The sequence below is a fragment of the Podarcis liolepis genome (genome assembly GCF_965112155.1).
Source record: "Podarcis liolepis genome assembly, chromosome: 7".
Classification (NCBI taxonomy): Eukaryota; Metazoa; Chordata; class Lepidosauria; order Squamata; family Lacertidae; genus Podarcis; species Podarcis liolepis.
The window spans coordinates 89,565,186-89,586,056 of NC_139561.1; the positions used below are offsets into that span (position 1 = coordinate 89,565,186).

Sequence of the window (20,871 nt, forward strand, 5' to 3'; positions counted from 1 at the left end):
ATGATGCCTGGAGTCCCTTCCAGTTCTTGGGATCCTGTACTCTGTGAGGGTTGGACTCTAACAGAAGATTCTATTGTTGCACAGATCAGGGAAGGCTCTATGTAAGGCAGTGACTTTAGCTGGCGACTTGAGTGTCCTCGTCTGCATCCCAAAAGAAGGAACCAGGTCTCAAGGGCAACAGCTAACTGAGGGGGCCCTAGAATCAGAGAGTTGCAAAGAAGGGTAATCTAGTCCAACCCTCCCCCCACCAATGCAGGAACCTCAACTAAAGCCATCCAGGTAAAGGAATCCCTGACCATTAGGCCCAGTTCGTGACCGACTCTGGGGTTGTGGTGCTCCTCTCGCTTTATTGGCCGAGGGAGCCGGCATACAGCTTCCAGGTCATGTGGCCAGTATGACTAAGCCGCTTCTGGCGAACCAGAGCAGTGCACGGAAACGCCGTTTACCTTCCTGCCGGAGTGGTACCTATTTATCTACTTGCACTTTGACATGCTTTCGAACTGCTAGGTGGGCAGGAGCAGGGACCGAGCAACGGGAGCTCACCCCGTCGCGGGGATTCGAACCGCCGACCTTCTGATCGGCAAGTCCTAGGCTCTGTGGTTTAACCCACAGCGCTACCCGCGTCCCTAAGCCATCCAACCTCTGCTTAAAAATTTCCAGCGAAGGAGAGTCCCTCCAGGCTAATGGGTAGGCCTTTCCTCCACCTTCTGCCCACCACCAGTATAAACAATAGGCAGAGTGCTGTGAGAGAGCTGAACTGGAATAAGGCTGGAGGCTGGAGACCCAAAGACCTGCTTGCTCTGTGCTGGATCCAAAGCTGTGACTATGAGGGAAACAAGTTCTGCTGGGTTATTAATGCCGTGAGCCCCTCCATCTTATGTTCAGGCTGTATATGTTGTTATCGTTTAGTTGTGTCCGCCTCTTCGTGACCCCCTGGACCAGAGCACGCCAGGCACTCCTGTCTTCCATTGCCTCCCGCAGTTTGGTCACACTCATGCTGGTAGCTTCGAGAACACTGCCCAACCATCTCGTCCTCTGCTGTCCCCTTCTCCTTGTGCCCTCCATCTTTCCCAACATCAGGGTCTTCTCTAGGGAGTCTTCTCTGTATATATACTGTATATATGCGGAAATAAAACCATATAACCTAAAGACACGTCTGGCTTTGCCAGCCTTCTGTGTTTTTTCCTGGTCATAACTTAGCACCTGCATGAGTGAATTAGCTTCCCAGTGCCAGGATAGATGTGTGTGATACTCAGTGCCCAAATGCTTCTGAACGTAAGAGCTTCCATGAGGTCTCCTCCTCATGAGTACACAAGGAGAGCCCTGCAGCTGGATCCGGCCAAAGGGGGCCCACCTAGTCCAGCATCTTGTTCTCACAGTGGATGAACAGAGCACAGCCATGATCATAGCCATCTGTCAAGGATGCTTGAGTTGAGATTCCTGCCTTGCAGGGGGTTGGACTAGAGGACCTTTGGGGTCCCTTCCAACTCTACGATTCTATGATTGTGGCTAGTAGCCAGCAATAGCTTTATTCCCCTTCGTGTTGCCCAATCCACTTTTGAAGCTGTCTAGGTTGGTGATATTGGGATGCGGGTGGCGCTGTGGGTTAAACCACAGAGCCTCTTGGACTTGCTGATCAGAAGGTCGGCAGTTTGAATCCCCGCGATGGGGTGAGCTCCCGTTCCTCGGTCCCTGCTCCTGCCAACCTAGCAGTTCGAAAGCACATCAAAGTGCAAGTAGATAAATAGGTACCACTCCAGCGGGAAGGTAAACGGTGTTTCCGTGCGCTGCTCTGGTTCGCCAGAAGCGGCTTCGTCATGCTGGCCACATGACCCAAAAGCTGTACACTGGCTTCCTCGGCCAATAAAGCGAGATGAGCACCGCAACCCCAGAGTCGGCCACGACTGGACCTAATGGTCAGGGGTCCCTTTACCTTTACTTAGGATGGTGACCATCATTGCTTCCTGCTCCACAATTTAACTAGGCGCCTTCTCTAACAGTAAAAACTCAAAACGGCAACTGCAGATGGCATCTATGTCATGTTTATTCCACCGGGCACTTCAAGGATCATTCCCTGCCCTGGAAACACCTTGAGACTCCCTTTCAATGCAGCTCGCTGAGGGATGTCTGATGCGACTCTCGAAAAGATTCAGTAGAAAAGAATATCACACACATACAAATCTATATATTTCTCTCTCGGTTAAAGAACAAAACAAACAAGGGAAGCTATTTGCTCTAGGAGCCTGAATGGACGTAGAGGCGGAGCTTGGAGGCCTTTCCCCTGGCAACGGTGGTCTTCCACTTGAGGGACAGGGTGCCATAGCGGGTGATGCCCCGGACCTTGAAGGTGTGCACGTTGTTCTGATAGCTGAGCGGGATGATGCCATGCCAGGTGGGAAGCCTGGGGGGGAGCCGAACCGAGTGATGGATCATCTCGTAGAGTATCCTTACCCCCAAACCAGCTTGCGCCTTCCGCATCCTCAGGGCGCTGCCCTTGACGTATATGCGCTCTCTGTGGTCTCCCAGCAGCAGCTGCTGCGTCATGGCGTGGATGAGCGGGTTGGTCAAGCCGTAGAGGTCTAGCAGCTTGGTGGTCTGCTCCTGCCACGCCAACGACTCGATGCCCCCCTTCTGCTCCTTCAGGACCATGAGGGACTGGTAGAGCTTCATGAACCTCTCCCAGTCAACCCCTTTGTCTTCATCCAGGCGGAAGGCGTGCTTAAGGGGACCCCTGGTGAGGCTCCGCCGACGGAATCGTGCTTTTGGCTGGCCACGTCTGTACAGAGAGTCGTGTGGAAGCCGGTGCTTCTTTGGCCTGATAATAGTGGGGGCCATGGGCAGCCCCTCCGTCTGCATGATGGCCTTCCAGGCCTTCTCCTTCCCCGCCAGGGACCACGTTATCTTGCTTGAACTCCTGCCAAGCTCTCCTCTCTTCTGCTTCTCCTCCTCGTCCACCTCCTTCCTCTCCCCCTCTGGCCTCTCCATGTCTTTCTCCTTCTCCACCTCACCTAGCACAATGGGCCGGGATCTGAATTTGAGGCGCCTTTCCATTCGCAGCTGCTCTATTCTTCCTTGCTCAGCCTTTTCTTCCTCAGCCTTCAGTTTCTTTATGGCTTCCTTCAGCCTCTTGTTCAGGAAGCTCTTCTTAATAAATTTGCCTTTCTCCTCCGTCCACTCCTTCTTCACGCTCTCCCACAAGGATCTCTTCCTGGCCTCTTTCTGCAGCTTTACCTTCAGGTTCCTTGCCTTCAACACCGTCAGGGCGGTCTTCTGAAGGGTCTCCATCTTGGCTGTAAGCTCCTGGGAATCAGTGTTCCAGATCTGGTAGGCCTCCACTGCTTCTTTGAGCTGTTGCAGCAGAGCAGAGTGCCCTTTGCTCAAGAGCCCCTTCATCTCCTCCCCTTTCTGTAAGATCTGCTGTGCTTTCTGCAGCAAAGCCCCTGCCAGGGCCTCGGCCTCCACCCCCGAAGAAACCTCAAGCATTGACACCACTTGGAAGAGGCGCTTGTAGGTGGCGGCGTCACTGGACTCCAGCTTCTCTGGCTGAGTCAGGATGTCCAAGAACAGTTGAGCATGTTCTGAAAGCTCAAGTTGGTCGTCTTCTAGCTTTGGAGTCGCTTCTTCCTCCCATAGGGCTATCAGAGCCTCTCTCTCCTCATCATTGAGGAACTCAAAGGTCTTCTCTACTAGGTCTTCCCACATTTCATCTCCTTCCTCCTTCTTCTCTAGCTCCTCCCACTCCCAGTCCCACTCTTCCCCTTCCTCCCCCCGATGGATAACTCTTCTTTTAGCCACCATTTTCTTTCTTCTTTCAGCCATTTCTCCAACTCCTTCCTCCTCTTCCCCCTCTCCCTCCAGGGCCCTCGTTCTTGCCTGGGCCATCTCCATGGCTTTGGCCTCAATGAGCTCCTTGAGTTTCGACTCAGACAGGCCCAACATTTTTTCCTTAGCCAGCCTCTGAGCGATGGCCTCCACCAGTTCTTCGCGCCTTAACTCTGCCAGCTCCTGGACTCTCGCCTCGTCCACCTCCAAGGCAATTTCCTTGAGCAGCTCCTGTATCCTCTCCTCATCCACTACCAAGCCCATTTCCTTGGCCAGCTCCAGGACCCTGGCCTCGTCCACTTCCAGCACTACTGAGCTGAGCAGTTCCCGGATCCTTTCCTTGGCCTCCTCCCCCTCTTTATTCTCGGCCTGGGCTATCTTAATCGCCTCGGCCATCACCCTCTCCTCCAGCTCTGCCTGTGCCTTACTGCGTGCCTCGGCCATCACCTTTTCCCATTCTTCCGCCATGGCCATCTTCCGTGCTTTGAGCATCGCCTGCTCCTTGGCTTCGACCAGGGCCAGGTCCCTGGCTTCGCCCAGCGCCTTCGCCTTCACATCTTCCTTGGCCAGGTGCTTGGCTTCGGCCAATGCTCTCTCCTTGAGCTCCTTCATCATCCTCTCTTTGGCCTTTCCCCTCACCTCAGCCAGGGCACTCTCGGTCATCTCGACCAGCTTCCTTTCCGACTCCTTGAGGATGGGCTTCAGGGCTTCTCTCCTGGCCAGCTCTGGCGCCTCCAGGCCCTCTCTGTCTTTGTCAACCAGCTTCCCCAATCTCTTCCGTTTCCTTGCAGATGCCTCCCGCTCCCGCTCCCTCCGCCGGGCCAGCTCCCGCTCTCTCGCCCTGGCCACCTCTCGCTCCCTTGCCATGGCTTCTGCCTCCAGCTCCCTTGCCTTGGCCTCCTCGTGCTCCCTTGCCTTGGCCGCCTCCAGCTCCCTTTCCCTGGCCGCCTCTCGGTCTCTTTCCTTGATCGCCTCTCGCACTCTCGTCCTGGCCGCCTCCCGCTCCTTTCCCCGGAGTGACTCATACGATTTCCCTTTAACCGCCTTCGCCACCACTTTCCCTGCCACTTCTTTGTCGGAGGCTGACTTCCCCTCCTGTTCTCCAGCCGTCCGGCCTCTCTTCTTTCGCTTCTTTCGTCCAGCCTCTCCATGCTCTCTCACTCCCTTCCCCCTAATGAATTCCTCCTCACTCTCGCTCTCAAACTCTGTCTCCGAACTGCTGAACTCCTCTTGCTTCTTTGTGACTCCCACCACCTTCTCCAGGCTATCCGTGGAAGGCTGGGCCAACGACATTCTTCCTCTGGGCTTTTGCAGACGCTCTATATATGCCGTCCACGCCTTTTCATCAACGGCTGGCTTCTCCTGGGAAGTGAGGAGGGACTGGCTGATGTTGACAATGTCCTCCCAGGACATGGTGCGGCCAGCCAGGGCATACCGGGCCGAGGCCAGGAGGTCCTCAGCCGCAGTGCGGCCCTCTATGTGGGGGCCGATGCGGAGCATCAACAGCTTGTGGAGGTCGGCACGCCACTTGGTCTTGTCAGAGCTGTACTCCTGGTTAGGGTCAATGAGGCTGCCTTTGGTGGGCACTGGCGGCAGGGTGGGGACGCCCACCTGGCTGGGTTTAGGCGGCAGAACAGTATCTGGCTTGAGTTCCGATGTTGGGAGGGCGGCTGCCTGCAAGTCCTTCCTGTCCCTCTGGTGCTTCAGCATCTCAGTGTAGAGCTGGGTGCGAGTGTCACGCCGCTGCAAGAGGATGGGCTGGGCCTTCTTGCGCACCTTGAGCACCTTCGGGGCCTCGTGGGGAACGGTGGGAAGGACCTTGGGCCTGATCCGTTTCTCCTTCTCCTTCTCCTTCTCCTTCTTCTCCTTCTCCTTTGCCCTGAGCTCCCGCCTTTCAAGCCGCACCTCCCGCCACGTGGAGCCACTGCTGGTGCTGCTGAAGCTGGAGCTGCTGGAGCTGGCGGTGGCGGTGGCCATGCTGGGGGTGGGGCTGAGGCTGGGGCTGCGCTCCTCCAGTCCTGTTCCACTCGCTCCTGGCACAGTGAGCCCCTTGCCTCGTGCTTGAGGGATCCTGGGGAGCTTATCGCCACCAGCTGTGAAGGGACAAGGAAAGGAGTGAGATTAACCAGAGACATGGGCGGAATAATGTCAGGAATCTGAGGGAAGATACCTATGTAGCAGAAGTTGTCCCCCATCCCACTCACCACACAGACGTGGCTTCAGGTCCAAAACGGTTTACTGTTGCAGAAGACAAGGCTTCAGTAATACAGTTCTGGACATTGATATGTACCGTTTTTTTCGCTCCATAGGGCGCACCGGACACTAGGGCCGGGAAATAGGGGGGGGGAATAAAGGGGGGGGAATTATCCCCCCCAGCCCCAAAGAGCAAAGAAGCCAAGACAGAGAGCCGGATCCATCCCGCTGGCTGTCTTGGCTTCCTCTTTAGCCACACACAACCTCTCCAGCCGGGATGGATCCCACTATCCATCCCGCTAGCTGTCTTGGCTTCCTCTTTAGCCACACACAACCTCTCCAGCCGGGATGGATCCCACTATCCATCCCGCTAGCTGTCTTGGCTTCCTCTTTAGCCACACACAACCTCTCCAGCCGAGATGGATCCCACTCGCTGTCTTGGCTTCGTTTTTAGCCGCGGGGCTGGGGCGGGGGAAGCCCGAGCTTCCCCTGACCCCAGCCCCCAGAACAGGTCTGGGAGCAGCGGCAAGGTTGTGCGCAGCCTTGCCGCCGCTCCCGGAGCTTGTGGGGCTGGGGGCGCGCTCCGAAGGTGTGCGGATAGCTGCCTGAAGCCCGGGGAGCGCAGTGGGAGTTGGCGCTGCACTCCCCAGGCTTCAGGCTTCAGGCTGCTATCCGCAAGCCTCCAGAGCCCGGTGGGAACTCCCGCCGCGCTCCGAAGGCTTGCGGATAGCTGTCTGAAGCCCGGGGAGCGAGAGGGGTCGGTGCGCACCGACCCCTCTCGCTCTCCAGGCTTCAGCGAAAGCCTGCATTCGCTCTATAGGACGCACACACATTTCCCCTTCATTTTTGCAGGGGGAAAAGTGCATCCTATAGAGCGAAAAATACGGTACATACAGCTTGTAGGCTTTGAAGACACAGATGTAAAAAAAAGTAAAGGACCCCTGGACCATTAAGCCCATTCAAAGGCAACGGTCAAAGGCCCTGTCAAAGGGTTGCAGCGCTCATCTTGCTTTCAGGCTGAGAGAGCTGGTTTGTCCACAGACAGCTTTCCGGGTCATGTGGCCAGCACGACTAAACCGCTTCTGGCGCAACGGAACACTGTGACAGAAGCCAGAGCGCACGGAAACGCCATACATATATACTGCACAAGCACGAAGTATCTCCATTGCCCCAGCTTCAAGATGTAGTGCAGAATTTGATTCACGGACAGACTCACTGACTAATGAGCTGCCATGCCTGAATCACTTACATAGGTGACACTGGGCCATTGCCATAGCAACTGGCTTGGCTGACCTTGCACCTGTTGACTTATCACGTACATGGGGAGATTTTTGCTCATGGGGGAAATGAACCCCATCTTCCATGTCCAGTTACTCCAACACACACTTCCTCTTGTGCCTCTGCTTTCCCTGCAGGAAAACTGCTATGTAATGCGAACAGTTTTGATGTTTTCCTGGAGTGACATTGGTTCTGATCTCTCACTAAAGAGCAGGTTTCCCTGGAAAGGAATGAGGCAAGGGGGACTCGTGCTTCCTAAGTGCAGCGCAAGTGGAAGTGTCAGTCATTCCACAACTTTCTACCATGGGATTCAAGGCTGCTTGTGCAAGTGAAAAGGGAAACAAACCCACTTCATTGGATACTGACCACAGGTTGCCTGTCCAAGTCAGGACAGCCTGACCTACCAGGGAGCCTAAGCAGGTGATAGCCCCAGAGGATGGTGGCCAGCCTGGGAATGGCGCTCCTCCCAGCAACAACGCTTCAAGATGCCCTCTCTAGGCAGGGGTTTGTACTTGCCTCTTTCAGGGGCAAAAGGGGCAGCAGCAGGCGCAGCTCTCCTCTCAGGCCTGCCAAAGATTCCCAGCCACCGCGCCTGTCCAACGGGAAGGGTTTCGGGGGTGGTAAAGTCTACAGATGTTCCCTGGGATGGTGACCTAAGACGGGAAACGGTGGAGCGGCGGTCGCGGACTACTTTGGGCGGGATCTCGTTCATCAAGAACAGATTCGCTGTTAGCTGGTTCTCAACCCGAGTCATCAGCTTCTGTGCTCCTTCTGTCAGAGCAACCTTAGCTTCATCCGCTGTCTCTGCCATGATGCCGGCAGCCCGCACTCTGCGAGGGAAGGCGCTTTGATCGCGACCAAATGAAGACCTGGAAGGAGCAAAGAAGTAAAAGTAAAAGACCCCTGGGTGGTTAAGTCCAGTCAAAGGTGACTACGGGGTGCGGCGCTCATCTCACTTTTCAGGCGGGGGGAGCCAGCATTTGACAACAGACAGCTTGTGACGAGTGCCAGAGTGCACAGAAACACCATTTACCTTCCCACCGCAGAGGTACCTATTTATCTACTTGCACTGGTGTGCTTTCGAACTGCTAGGTTGGCAGGAGCTGGGATAGAGCAATGGGAGCTCACCACCATAGAGCAGATTCGAACCGCAGACCTTCTGATGGACAAGCGGCAAGCCCAAGAGGCTCAGTGGTTTAGACCACAGCACCACCCACATCCCTTGGAGCAAAGAGTAAACAGCTGAAGGAGGGGTAAAATTGAGAGGAGGGCCCCAGAGGAATGGGGGTGGGGGGATCCAGGCCTTTGGCTTATGGCAGATCTTTCCCTACCCTCTAGTAAATCTCCCCACTGCAAAGCAAAATATCTTATTCCCTTTCAAAACATCTCAGTCCTGCTGTTCATCTCGGCTTCTGCTATTGGCTAATTGGACACACACAGCTCTGTGCAAATGTGCTGGGTGTGTGTCATGTGAGGCCCACCTTTAAGCTCCTCATCCTCAGTCATAGCCTACACCTGGGTACAGCGCAGAGCAGCATCATAACCCAATTGGGCAGGGAACAGCTGAGTCTAACTTTGCCAGAAGCTGCAAAAGAGACCCTTCCAGGAAGCTCGTCCGAGCCACAGAGGGTGTTGCTTTGGGGGGTCAGGGATACCCCACTCATGCCTCAGAGGAGACACTTACAAGTCTACCAGGCTGGAATCCGCCATCCGCTGCATCTCCTTCTTCAGGACAAATTTGTCCGTGATGCCAGCCACAGAGTCCAGCAGTGACCGGGCCAGGTCACGCACTTTCTTGTTCTCGTCCAGCAGGGCTCGGGCCAGGGGGACCACTTCCTGTTCACTCAGCAGGTCCATCTTCCCTAAGGCCTCCCAGGCTGCCAGCCTCATCCTCACCTGTGGAGCAAGAACAGGGGTCCATATCCTCGTACACATGAGCTCAGGGGCCAGCGCCTGGGTCTGGACCAAGGCCCAGACTCTGCCGCAGCCTTTGGCATGGCCAGAGGGAAAGCCAGCCTTGGTTCCCCCTCCAGAAGATGCTAATACCTGTGACCAACCTCCTACTGGTGTTGCATAATAGAGTTTGCAAAATAAAGACTTGGTAGTGTAGCTGCTTACAGTGGCTGAAGGACCACTGCACAGTTTTGGGAAAATTTAGATGGGGCCAGTCTTACTGCTTGCTAGGCTAAAGTGTGGAGAAAGGAACGGATCAACTGAGAGTCCTCAGGGTCCAAAGGAAAAGGGACAGTTTTGGTCTGACCTTATTCATTTCTAAGCCAGGAGGAACTCATGAATGAATATGGCCAATACAGTGACTTTGGTCATTTGAATATGTTCATTACCTTCCCTTGGGATCCCAGGGTCCCTGTTTTGTAAGTCTGCCTTATTTAACCATGATGTCTCTGCTATAAATATTTCCAGTCACTGCCTTCCTCATATTCACACACCTGTGGCTCACTTACTTTGGTAAAAATAAAAAAATTCCTTCCAGTAGCACCTTAAAGACCAACTAAGTTAGTTCTTGGTATGAGCTTTCGTGTGCATGCACACTTCTTCAGATACACATGCACACGAAAGCTCATACCAAGAACTAACTTAGTTGGTCTTTAAGGTGCTACTGGAAGGAATTTTTTTATTTTGACTATGGCAGACCAACACGGCTACCTATCTGTAACTGTTACTTTGGTAAGTAGGAAATCTGATTGGTTCTTATGAGCACTGTGTAAAGGATTCTTTTGCTAATAAAATGGCCTGGTGAGGGGTTTGGGGACGCACTTTCTCCGAGAGCCTTGCTGGTCAAAGCCTCGTGTCTTATTTTAATCAGGGTCCGATCCTTTCCTTTGGCCTCAGAACGCAACAGCAGACCCACCAATACGCCTCTGGTATTAGCAGATGTGGAAATTTTGGGGTTCACCATTAATAAAGCTGATAAAAGCCGAGGCTTTAGACCGGTGGGTTGGAGTTTGGCCGGCATGACGTCCGTCTGAGGGCAAGGCTATGGCTATGGAAGAAGCAGGGACCATTTGGGGTGCCAGTGCCGTGAGCCCCTTCCTCTAAGTTCAGCTTGAATACCTGTGTCAATAAACCATATATCCTAAAAGCACAACAGTCTCCGTGGAGCCTCATTTGTCCCAACACAGACCCTGGGGGCATACAAATAATAACATTATTATTGTTGTTCTTATTGTTATTGTTCTTATTGTTCTTCTTCTTATTAAGGTCTGTCTACAACCCCTGGAATCTCGCACCGCTCATGGTGATTGGAGCAGCGTGTTACAATACCAAAGAATAAAACCGAAACCCTGAGTGCGAGGCAGCCATGATTTTCCAGCCTGGCCAGCAAAGCTGTGACCTGAAAGGGAGCAGAGGCTGAGGAAAAAGAACCTTAATTCTGTCAGGAAAAAAGGCAACACAGTTACCACATTCAGTCTCTGAGGGGGGAGCCTTTTGTTTTTACCTCGGAGGCAGGGGCCCTTGGGAGGAAGAGCAGCCTGCAAATGTCATAAATAAAACAAAATGGCTGTCCTCGTGCCTCGTGAAGTGCCAAGGGGGCATGGAGAGGGACTGAGAGGGGCCCCTGTGAGGCGCCAGGATGAGGGGCAAGAGAAGCCGTGAGGCTGCTGGCGATGACACCTGACTGGCCATCTCTGCCTCGCTTGGGGAAGGGTGAGGCAGGAAGCAGCAGAGGCCACCATGGGGCTGAGGCGAAGCGGACAAGAACAACGGCGGAAACAAAAAAGGCGGGAAAAACCAGTGGCTCCCTGCTGCACTGGCTCCCATATCCTACAAGTGCCCCGATTTTCCCGGGACAGTCCCGGAATTGCAGAAGGCACTCCTGGTTTTTTTGGTTTTTATTTATTTATTTACTGAATATATATACCGTCCTCTACCTAGAGACCTCAGGGTGGTTCATTTGACCCCAGGACGTCCTGCTTTGCCCTTTGCCCTCCCCTCCATGTCTTGGAGAACAATTAAAAGTAGTCTCTCTGTATATGTTGGAGCTGCCAAAAACGGAGTCCTGTTTCTGCTGGAAATAAGATCGTTGCACCCGATGAAGGAAATGGTGAAGGTGCGCTGCCTATGCTTTTGAAGGAAAAGGTCGCCAGTCTACTTTCCTTGCGTCTTTCATTGCGACGCTTCCTCAGCCAGCCATTTTTGAGGAAATGCGTGGATTGTTTTTCTCCTTTATTGTAAGTGGAGGCTTATACTGTCTTACTCAGAAGTAAGTCACACTGTAGTCAATGAAGCTTACTCTCAGGTAAAAGGGTCCAGACACGTCAGCCTTACACTGAAATCCTAAGAATTTTTACTCAGTTCCCACTGAGTTCAATAGGATTTATGCTCTGATATGTTCCTGGTCATTCTCAGAGCTGCTGCTGCTGCTGCTTCTTCTATTATTATTATTATTATTATTATTATTATTATTATTATTATCCCCGCCTTTCCCCCTGAAAGGGACTCAAGGCAGTTTACAGCTAAAACGTTGCTTCCTTCCATTAATCTGTGGAAGGGGCTATACAGGATCCCTTCCCCCTCACACATTTTTTTCTTCACAACAACCCTGTGAGCAGCTCTGGTAGATGCGCACATGGACGCCTGTGTGTACGGGAGATCAAACATGGAAGAAGCTTCTTGAAGTGGAACAACCTGCCCCCATTTTCCTTGGAGAAATGTTGGAGGGGATGGGATCCCTCAGCCTGTGCCCCTCCTCATGAGGAGAATCAGAGAGGGAACCTTTGGCTCTAGCTCTTTTTGGATTCAGCCAGAAAACCTGATAGACCTCGGTTCTTTGGTTTCAGCCCCTCCACCATTAAAACGCCTCACACTTCCGGGCGGCTCTTTCCTCCTCCCTCAGCCCCCTGCTTTCCTCTTGCCCCCAACCAGGTCTCCAGTCGCAACCCTTCACCCGCCCCTCACAGCTGCCATTCCGCACGGAGAGGACCTGGCCAGAGAAAGGGGAGAAATCCCTGGGAAATCCCCTTGCAAGCTTTAGCTGTGATTCCTGCATTGCACGGGGCCAGACTAGATGACCCGTGGGGTCCCTTCCAACTCTATAATTTGATGATTCTATGACAACGGAAGATGGCAGACTCTCCTTCCTTGGAGGTTTGTAAGCAGAGGTTGGGTGGTCCCCTGCCGGGGGTTCTGCAGCTATGATTCCCGCATTGCAGGGGGTCAGACTAGATGGCCTGTGGGGTACATTCCAACACATCACCTTGCCAACAAAGGCCCATTTAGTTAAAGTTATGGTTTTCCCAGTAGCGATGTATGGAAGTGAGAGCCGGACCATAAAGAAGGCTGATCGCTGAAGAATTGATGCTTTTGAATTCTGGTGCTGGAGGAGACTCTTGAGAGTCCCATGGACTGCAAGAAGATCAAACCTCTCCATTCTGAAGGAAATCAGCCCTGAGGGCTCACTGGAAGGACAGATCCTGAAGCTGAGGCTCCAAGACTTTGGCCACCTCATGAGAAGAGAAGACTCCCTGGAAAAGACCCTGATGTTGGGAAAGATGGAGGGCACAAGGAGAAGGGGACGACAGAGGACCAGATGGCTGGACAGTGTTCTCAAAGCTACCAGCATGAGTCTGACCAAACTGCGGGAGGCAGTGGAAGACAGGAGTACCTGGCGTGCTCTGGTCCAGGGGGACATGAAGAGTCGGACACGACTAAACAACAACAACAAATGAAGCTAGTAAAAGTATGGCTTGCCAATGTCCCTGTGCTGCCCCCTCCCCCCAAGCCCTTCGAAGGACTGCACTGACCTCCTTGTGGGTGGTGTCCTGGATGAGTCGCTCGAAGGCGTCTTCTTGGACCTTGTCTGGCAGCGGGTAGGACTCGGCCAGCTGGACGAGGGCAGCCGTGCACATCAAGTACGTGGAGTAGGGCACGTCGTCCATGAGGTCCAGGATGGCCTTCGTGACGGAGGGCAAGCTGTTGTCGCTGGGCTTGTGCCGCAGCCAGGGCTTCGAAACGATCTCGGACAGCAGGTCCCGGGAGCGCATCGACCCTGAGAAGGCCATGGAGGGCCGCCGCCTCTGCGGCTTTTTCCTCTGGATTTTGTCTACTGCTTCGGGCTCGTCCGTCTCCGGCAGCAGGATCTTGACCATCTTGCGCCTGGGTAAGGGCTGCCTGCTCAGGTCCAAACTGCACTGCAGGGCCTTGGGTGTCCCCTTTGGAAACAGCTGGGCCCGGATAACCGAATTGGGGACGTAACCGTCAGGGGCGATAGGCCACGTGCGCCCGGCTTGGAAAGGTATTCTGCTGAGGACGGGGATGGGCTCGATCAGCGGTGGAAGCACACGGGACGGTGGTGGCGCTGGTGGAAGCTCGGCAGGAAGCGTCTTCTTCTCCGGGGTTGCCTTGGCACCCTGCTGCGGGAGGAGCTGGTACTTCACGAAGAACTCCGGCTGCAGCTCCTTGATGTACGGCGCTGCCCCGTAGAAATCTGGCCCAGGGAGGGCACTCGACTCCTTGCCGATGAAATGCAGGACGGTGGCCACGTTGTTCTCCATCACCACCTCTTTGGGGTTGGAGATGGGCTCCAGCCGTTCGTACTTCTTGGCCAGCCTCCCTACCTGGCGATACCTGGGGAGGGAAAGCACCCAAAGTCTAGTTTGTTAAGGCGGCTGGGAACTGTAGTTCTGTGCAGGGGGGGAGGGATTCCCCAGCCACTCTGGGCAGCTTCCACAAAGACCAAAATACACTAAGATGTCACACATTAAAAACTTCCCTAAACAGGGCTGTCTTCAGATGTCTTCTCAATGTCAGGTAGTTGTTTATCTCTTTGACATCTGATGGGAGGGGTTCCACAGGGCGGGCACCACTACTAAGAAGGCCCTCTACCTGGTTCCCTGTAGCTTTGCTTCTCGCAATGAGGGAACTGCCAGAAGGCCCTCGGCGCTGGACCTCAGCGTCCGGGCAGAACGATGGGGGTCGAGACGCTCCTATACTGGGCCGAGGCCGTTTAGGGCTTTAAAGGTCAGCACCAACACTTTGAATTGTGCTTGGAAACATACTGGGAGCCAATGTAGGTCTTTCAAGACCGGTGTTATGTGGTCTTGGCGGCCGCTCCCAGTCACCAGTCTAGCTGCTGCATTCTGGATTAGTTGTAGTTTCCGGGTCACCTTCAAAGGTAGCCCCATGTAGAGCGCATTGCAGTAGTCCAAGCGGGAGATAACCAGAGCATGCACCACTCTGGCGAGACAGTCCGCAGGCAGGTAGGGAGACGCTTGGTTAAAATAAAGATGGCAGGCAGGAAGGCTCTCAAGGGGGTCAGTGGGTGGCAGGTGCGCTGTTGGGGTGGGTCTGCAGAGTGTGGTCTGCAGGGTCAGCCCATAATGTGGCAGCAGGTGCTGTGGGATGGGGGGAATGGCCTGAGATGTGAGTGCCCTTCATCCTGTCCTGTGCCCCCTACCCTAGCCTGCTTCCTCCATTGTCCTTTGCCCAGTATTGGAGTAAGATTCCACTGCCGGTCCTACTGGCTTCTGTATGTGCCTTGGGGAAGGGCGCCTTCTTGTCTTTTGCCTCAGGCGGCAGAATGTAATGAACTGGTGGTCTGCATTAGAGCTGGGGGGTATCTGGTTTTCAACTTTGTGATATATAACCAGCTAAACATTGTGATATACTGATATATCACCAGGGCTTTTCCCCCGACTGGAACTCACTGGAACTCAGTTCCGGCACCTCTTAGGTGGGCTGCCATTGCCATTCTGAGAGAATGAGGGAGGCGTTCATGGTGAGTTCTAACACCCCTTTTTCTAGAGAAAAATAGCACTGTATATCACAATGTCTGAAAAAAGGATGGAGGCATTGGCTGGCTTCACGGTTTCCCCCACATTTTTGAACATGACACACACACCCATGATTCACAATACAGTGGACCCTCCGGATACAAACTTAACTCGTTCCAGGGGTCCATATGTACCCCAAAAAGTCCACCTCTAGAGGCACCGCTTCTGCGCACACGCGTGGCGCGATAGAGCACTTCTGTGCACACATGCGGCGCGCAGAGCAGTTTTGCGCATGTGCGCTCAGCAAAACCCGGAAATATACACTTCTGGGTTTGCCGCGTTCGCAACCCGAAAGTTACGTTACCCGAGGGTCCATTGTATATTGCCAGGTCAAAAATTATGAAACCAATATCATGATATGGACTTGAAATTGGTTTGGGACAATATATCACCTGTCCCTAACACACATCATGATTTTCAATATATTGCCAGGTCAAAAACTATGAAACTGATATTACAATACTGACTTCCAACTAACTGGACAATATATTGATATGTTGGCCAGCCCTTGTGTGTGTGTGTGTGTGTGTGTGTGTGTGTGTGTGTACGCATATGCAGACCTCATGTAGAGGATTGGCTAACCTTGAAGGCAGTTCTTGGGCCCAAAATTTTAACCATTCTTGCTCCGCAGCCTTGGCTTCATAAACAGTCCATGGACCTGGAGACTGGCTACTGGCCCTGAGTGCTAGAACCATTTAGACAAGGTATGTTCCCCCTTTTGTTTATATCCCATGAGAATTTCAAAGGTCAGTGGTCATTGGTGGGAAACAAGTTTCCTGTATCACCTGAACTGGAAACTGGGGGTGGGGTTCACCCTGTTGCAGCTGTGTCTTCTCTGCCCACCTCTCCTACATTCAGATCCCACCCTGCCTGCCTGCCTCCCTTCCCCTCCCCATACTTAAAGGTAAAGGGACCCCTTACCATTAGGTCCAGTCGTGACCGACTCTGGGGTTGCGGCACTCATCTCACTTTATTGGCCGAGGGAGCCGGCGTACAGCTTCCAGGTCATGTGGCCAGCATGACTAAGCCACTTCTGGCGAACCAGAGCAGCGCATGGAAACGCCATTTACCGTATTTTTTGCACCATAACACTCACTTTTTTCCTCCTAGAAAGTAAGGGGAAATGTCTGTGCGTGTTATGGAGCGAATGCCTACGGGTGGTGGAGGGGATCTGCTGCAGTCGTGAGCAGAGGATCCATGGTTCCCCTTCCTTCCCTCCTCCGTGGCTCGCTTTGAAACAGCAAAGCGGGAGAAGAGCCGCTGAGTTGGGAGGAGAGAGGGACAGAGAGCCTGCTTCTTTAAAGGAGCAAAGCGGGAGAGGAGAGGAGCCTCGTGTAAGCGGATCCTGTCCGGTTGGTTCCTTTAAAGCAAGCAGGCTCTCTGTCCCTCTCTCCTCCCCACTCAGCTCGCTAAGCTGGGGATGAGCGGGGAGGAGAGAGAAAAGCAGAGCCTGCTTGCTTTAAAGGAGCAAAGTGGGATAGGAGAGGAGCCTTCTCCCCTTATACCCCTCTTCTTCATTATTAGCAGCATCCTTCTCCACCCACCCCACGCGTGCTCCTTCTCCCCTTATACCCCTCTTCTTCATTATTAGTAGCATCCTTCTCCACCCACCCCACGCGTGCTCCTTCTCCTCTTAAACGCCTCTTCTGCATTATTAGCAGCATCCTTCTCCACACACCCCACGCGTGCTCCTCGTCCCTTGAGTGCTTTTCCTTCCCTCCCCACTTACAACGTGGTTACAAAGCATGGATCCACATGGATCCTCAGGATTTTTGCATTGGGCTATTCCAAACTCACTGTCAGATCACATGTCTGTGGCCACAGCATGAACCACAAAAATCATACATCCACTGTTTCATTTAGAATATTTTTTTTCTTGTTTTCCTCCTCTAAAAACTATGTGCGTGTTATGGTCGGGTGCGTGTTATAGAGCGAAAAATATGGGTACCTTCCCGCCGGAGCGGTACCTATTTATCTACTTGCACTTTGACATGCTTTCGAACTGCTAGGTTGGCAGGAGCAGGGACAGAGCAACGGGATTCGAACCGCCGACCTTCTGATCAGCAAGTCCTAGGCTCTGTGGTTTAACCCACAGCGCCACCCACGTCCCTCTCCCCATACTTACTTAGGCACAAAGACTATGTCGAAGGTGAGGAGGAAGTGAGGCAGAAAGGCCAAGGGGCGCTCAATCATGTCGTCCTTCACACACCGGGACATCAGCATGTAGAGGTGGTCTCTGGGCAAGTACAAGATGCATGGGATGAAGTAGATATTTATGTTGCAGCCCACAACCAGGTCTCCCCGCTGGTTGGCAAAGCAGACTCGGCTGAATTTGAGGCTCGTGTCAAACTCCACCAGCATCTGCCCCAGGATGTCCCAGACGCGCACGGTGCCATCAGAGCCACTGGTCACCAGCATGCTGAGGGTGTGGCAGTAGTCAAAGGAAGTGATGGAGGTAGAGTGCAGGGCGCCAGTCTCCTTCCAGAAGCGGTTCTTCTGGCCAGGGACCAGGGACGCCTGGCGCCACAGCCGGACCCGGTTGTGCTCTGTCAGGGCACAGATGTAGCCGGGGATGAGCAGGAGGTTGTTGATGCGGCAGTTGAAGCTTGGGATGACCACCAAAGGTAACACCTCAAGGAAGTTGTCCTTCTTCAAGAGAACATCAGAGAGGATGATGTACTGGTCCTGGCCGTAGGAGCACAGGTAGGAAGACTCCCGCGAGTGGTAGGACAGGTTCCCTGAGGCTGAGATGCTGCTGAGGGCCACCACCTTGCCGTCATGCAATTTGCGGTTCCCCATCCGATACAAGTTCTGGGTGATGGTGCGTATCTTTCCGCTCTTGTACCCGCTGAAGATGAAGCTGCAGGTGCGGCCTTCCAGGTCCAGGCGGCTGTAGGCCAGGCACAGCACCCTGTCATCTAGGCCCTCGGTGACACGCAAGATGTGCTTGACCGGGCAGGGGTTCTTGGTGGTGTCCAGCACGTAGATGTCGTTGGTGCCCATCGTCACCAGCAGCTCCTCTCTGTCCGGGTCATAAACGTAGTCCAGGGCCTTTTCCAGTACCTGGAAGGGCCAGGTGACAAACAGCATTTCCCCCGTGACGGGGGATAGGAATCGGATGACCCCATCTTCCGTGGCTGCCAGGATGCGAGCCTTGTTGGGTCCACACTGCACCCGCAGCAGCTTCGTGAGGATGGAGTTGGCTCTGCTGAAGAGCTGGCAGAAGTTGTGGACGGTGCGGATGGAGAAGGTGTGGAGGGTGCAGAGGAAAAAGGTCTGCTCGTTGAGGAACTGCATCTGGAAGAGCTGCTCCCCGATGTCCAGGCGCCGGAGGAGCTCACAGGTGGTCAGGTTCCATTCCTTTAGCAACCCGTCCAGCGATGTGGTCATGATGGTGTGGAACGAGTGCCGGGTGGTGATGGTGGTGATGGCGCTCTGGTGGGCCTTGAACTGGGTGGTCTGGGTCCCTTTGTCAAAGTTCCACACCTTGATGTCCCCAGCGAGGTCCCCAGTGAAGAGGAAGCTCTGAGGCCAATAGGAGGAGCAGCAAGTGAGCGACACACCTTGGTTCACCTGGAAGGCCCGGGTCTGGGTCTTGGTATTGTAGTCGTACACACGGATGATGTTCTCGCACAAGGCCACCAGCACTTTCCGCTCCTGCTCCAAGCTGAGGTAGTGCACAAATTCGCCACTTGAGATCTGCACCTCCCGTGTGACAGCGAGGTAGGGAACCTTCCCTGGGGTAAAGCCCCAAAAGGCCACAATGCCAATGGCACCTGTCACTACTTCACCTGTCTCAGGGTTGTAGCACATGCTGGTGACCGAATAGGGCGATTTCACCTCGGAGAGCATCTTGCATTCCTGAGTGTGGTCACCAAAAAGCCGCAGGTGGATGTCATCGCAGTAGGCCACAAAGAGGTGCAGGTGGGAAACATAGGAGATGTACAGGACCTTTGGGTCGTCCTCTATGGCATACTCTCTCTCTGTTATGGGGGCCTCGTCCTCTGGGTTGTACACCCAGACTCGTACCTGAAGGAGAAGTCTGAGAGTCAGAGGCAATGGACTCTGTCCCGTGCCCTGCGGGTAGGGTTAGTATCTTGGGTCACCTATTTAAAGACATAGACACCCCAAACAATCTCCAAATTGGCTTATTATAGATCATACAATCCAATACAAAGCTGTGGTGCTAGACAAGGGACGTGGTATTCAAGGTTCTCTCCAGCTGCCTGGTGTTTCTGCTGCTGCCCTCTCTGGGCCATAGGGAAATAACCCCCTTTCAGGCGTTGCGATGCCAGTCAGGGGGGAGGCCTGGGAATCGGGACTCCTGCGCTCTTTAGAGGAGGGGAAGGTGGGCTCTTTGACTTGAAGCAAGGGCGGTAGGAGCTCAAGGGGCCTGGGACGTTGCCCCAGCTGTGGAAGAGGAGACTGGGATCTAGATCAAGTATGGCGGTAAGAAAATATCATTTCCTAAGCCTGTTTCTTGTCTCCTGCACGGCAGGGGAGGAAAGACATGGAGAAGTCATGGCGGCCATCTAGGTTCCCTCTGGGATTAGGGGTGGCCTGCCTCTGAACACCAGTTGCTGGGAAACAACAGCAGGGAAGGGGACTGCTGTACACAAATGGGAAACAGGACTAAGGAGAGCTTTGGTCTGATCCTGTAGGACTCCCCTTATGGAATGGACTTCCTCAGAAGGTGGTGGACTCTCCTTCAGAGAGGTATTTAAGCAGAGGTTGGCTGGCCACCTGTCAGGGTTCTTTAGTTGAGATTCCTGCACAGCGCAGGGGGTTGAACTAGACTACCCACGAGGTCCCTTCCAACTCTGGATTCTATGATTTAAGGGAGAGGCTGTATATTGTCTCCCTGCTTATTTAACTTATATGCAGAATTCATCATGTGAAAGGCTGGGTTGGATGAATCCCTAGCCAGAATTAAGATTGCTGGAAGAAATTGTTGGATAAAAGCAGCAATGCAAAAGCCAGCTGCAGGTGGCTGGAAAGCAAAACAGGATGTTGTGGTCTGGAACTGTACTGTTGGGAAAAAGGGGGAGTCTATTCTCTGTACTGAGCACCGGATGTTAGCTCAGAGTGTCATCTGACCTGTACTGGAAGTACAGGGGCAGAGTTGAGACTCTTCTGCTGGAGTCTGGAGAGTGCAGTCACGTTTCTATGTACTGCTGAAATGACAGGGAAAAAAGACATGTAAATAGGACTCCTGTCTGTCTCTTTTCCCCTCCCTGGGGGAATGCAGGGAGGGAGAGAAGGAGAGGGTGTGTTCTTCTCACGTCTGACGAGGAGAATCGCCGATTTATGACCTTGCCTGCCGGGAGACGCAGACGGGAAGGTCAACAAGTATCTCACTCTGACTGCGAGCTGAGATACTGACAGAAATATCAACAACCTCAGATATGCAGATGACACAACATTGATGGCAGAAAGTGAGGAAGAATTAAAAGAACCTTTTAATGAGGGTGAAAGAGGAGAGCGCAAAATATGGTCTGAAGCTCAACATCAAAAAAAACAAAGATCATGGACACTGGGCCCATCACCTCCTGGCAAATAGAAGGGGAAGAAATGGAGGCAGTGAGAGATTTTACTTTCTTGGGCTTCATGATCACTGCAGATGGTGACAGCAGTCACAAAATTAAAACACGCCTGCTTCTTGGGAGAAAAGCAATGACAAACCTAGACAGCATCTTAAAAAGCAGAGACATCACCCTGCCAACAAAGGCCTGTATAGTAAAAGCTATGGTTTTCCCAGTAGTGATGTATGGAAGTGAGAGCTGAACCA

The 20,871-nt window shown here is 53.4% G+C and overlaps 1 protein-coding gene and 1 long non-coding RNA gene across 4 annotated transcripts in view; one reads left to right on the forward strand and one right to left on the reverse strand.

The window, feature by feature from the left end:
• Positions 1-2,020: 2,020 nt before the first annotated feature.
• The window catches only part of WDR87 (WD repeat domain 87), a 175,658-nt gene continuing 156,807 nt past the window's right edge, over positions 2,021-20,871 (reverse strand). For all 3 annotated transcript variants that reach the window (XM_083516096.1, XM_083516098.1, XM_083516097.1), the window contains 5 exons: positions 17,209-19,112; positions 13,056-13,878; positions 8,978-9,189; positions 7,810-8,162; positions 2,021-5,915 (listed from right to left, as the gene is read on the reverse strand). In XM_083516096.1, the coding sequence (XP_083372222.1) occupies positions 2,236-5,915; positions 7,810-8,162; positions 8,978-9,189; positions 13,056-13,878; positions 17,209-19,112 (6,972 nt within the window). In that variant the 3' untranslated portion in view covers positions 2,021-2,235. The remainder of the gene's footprint in view (positions 5,916-7,809; positions 8,163-8,977; positions 9,190-13,055; positions 13,879-17,208; positions 19,113-20,871) is intronic.
• On the forward strand, positions 9,588-10,701 carry LOC310712964. Its single transcript, XR_014529047.1, has 3 exons — positions 9,588-9,759; positions 10,513-10,549; positions 10,657-10,701. It is a non-coding gene; the product is annotated as an uncharacterized lncRNA (long non-coding RNA).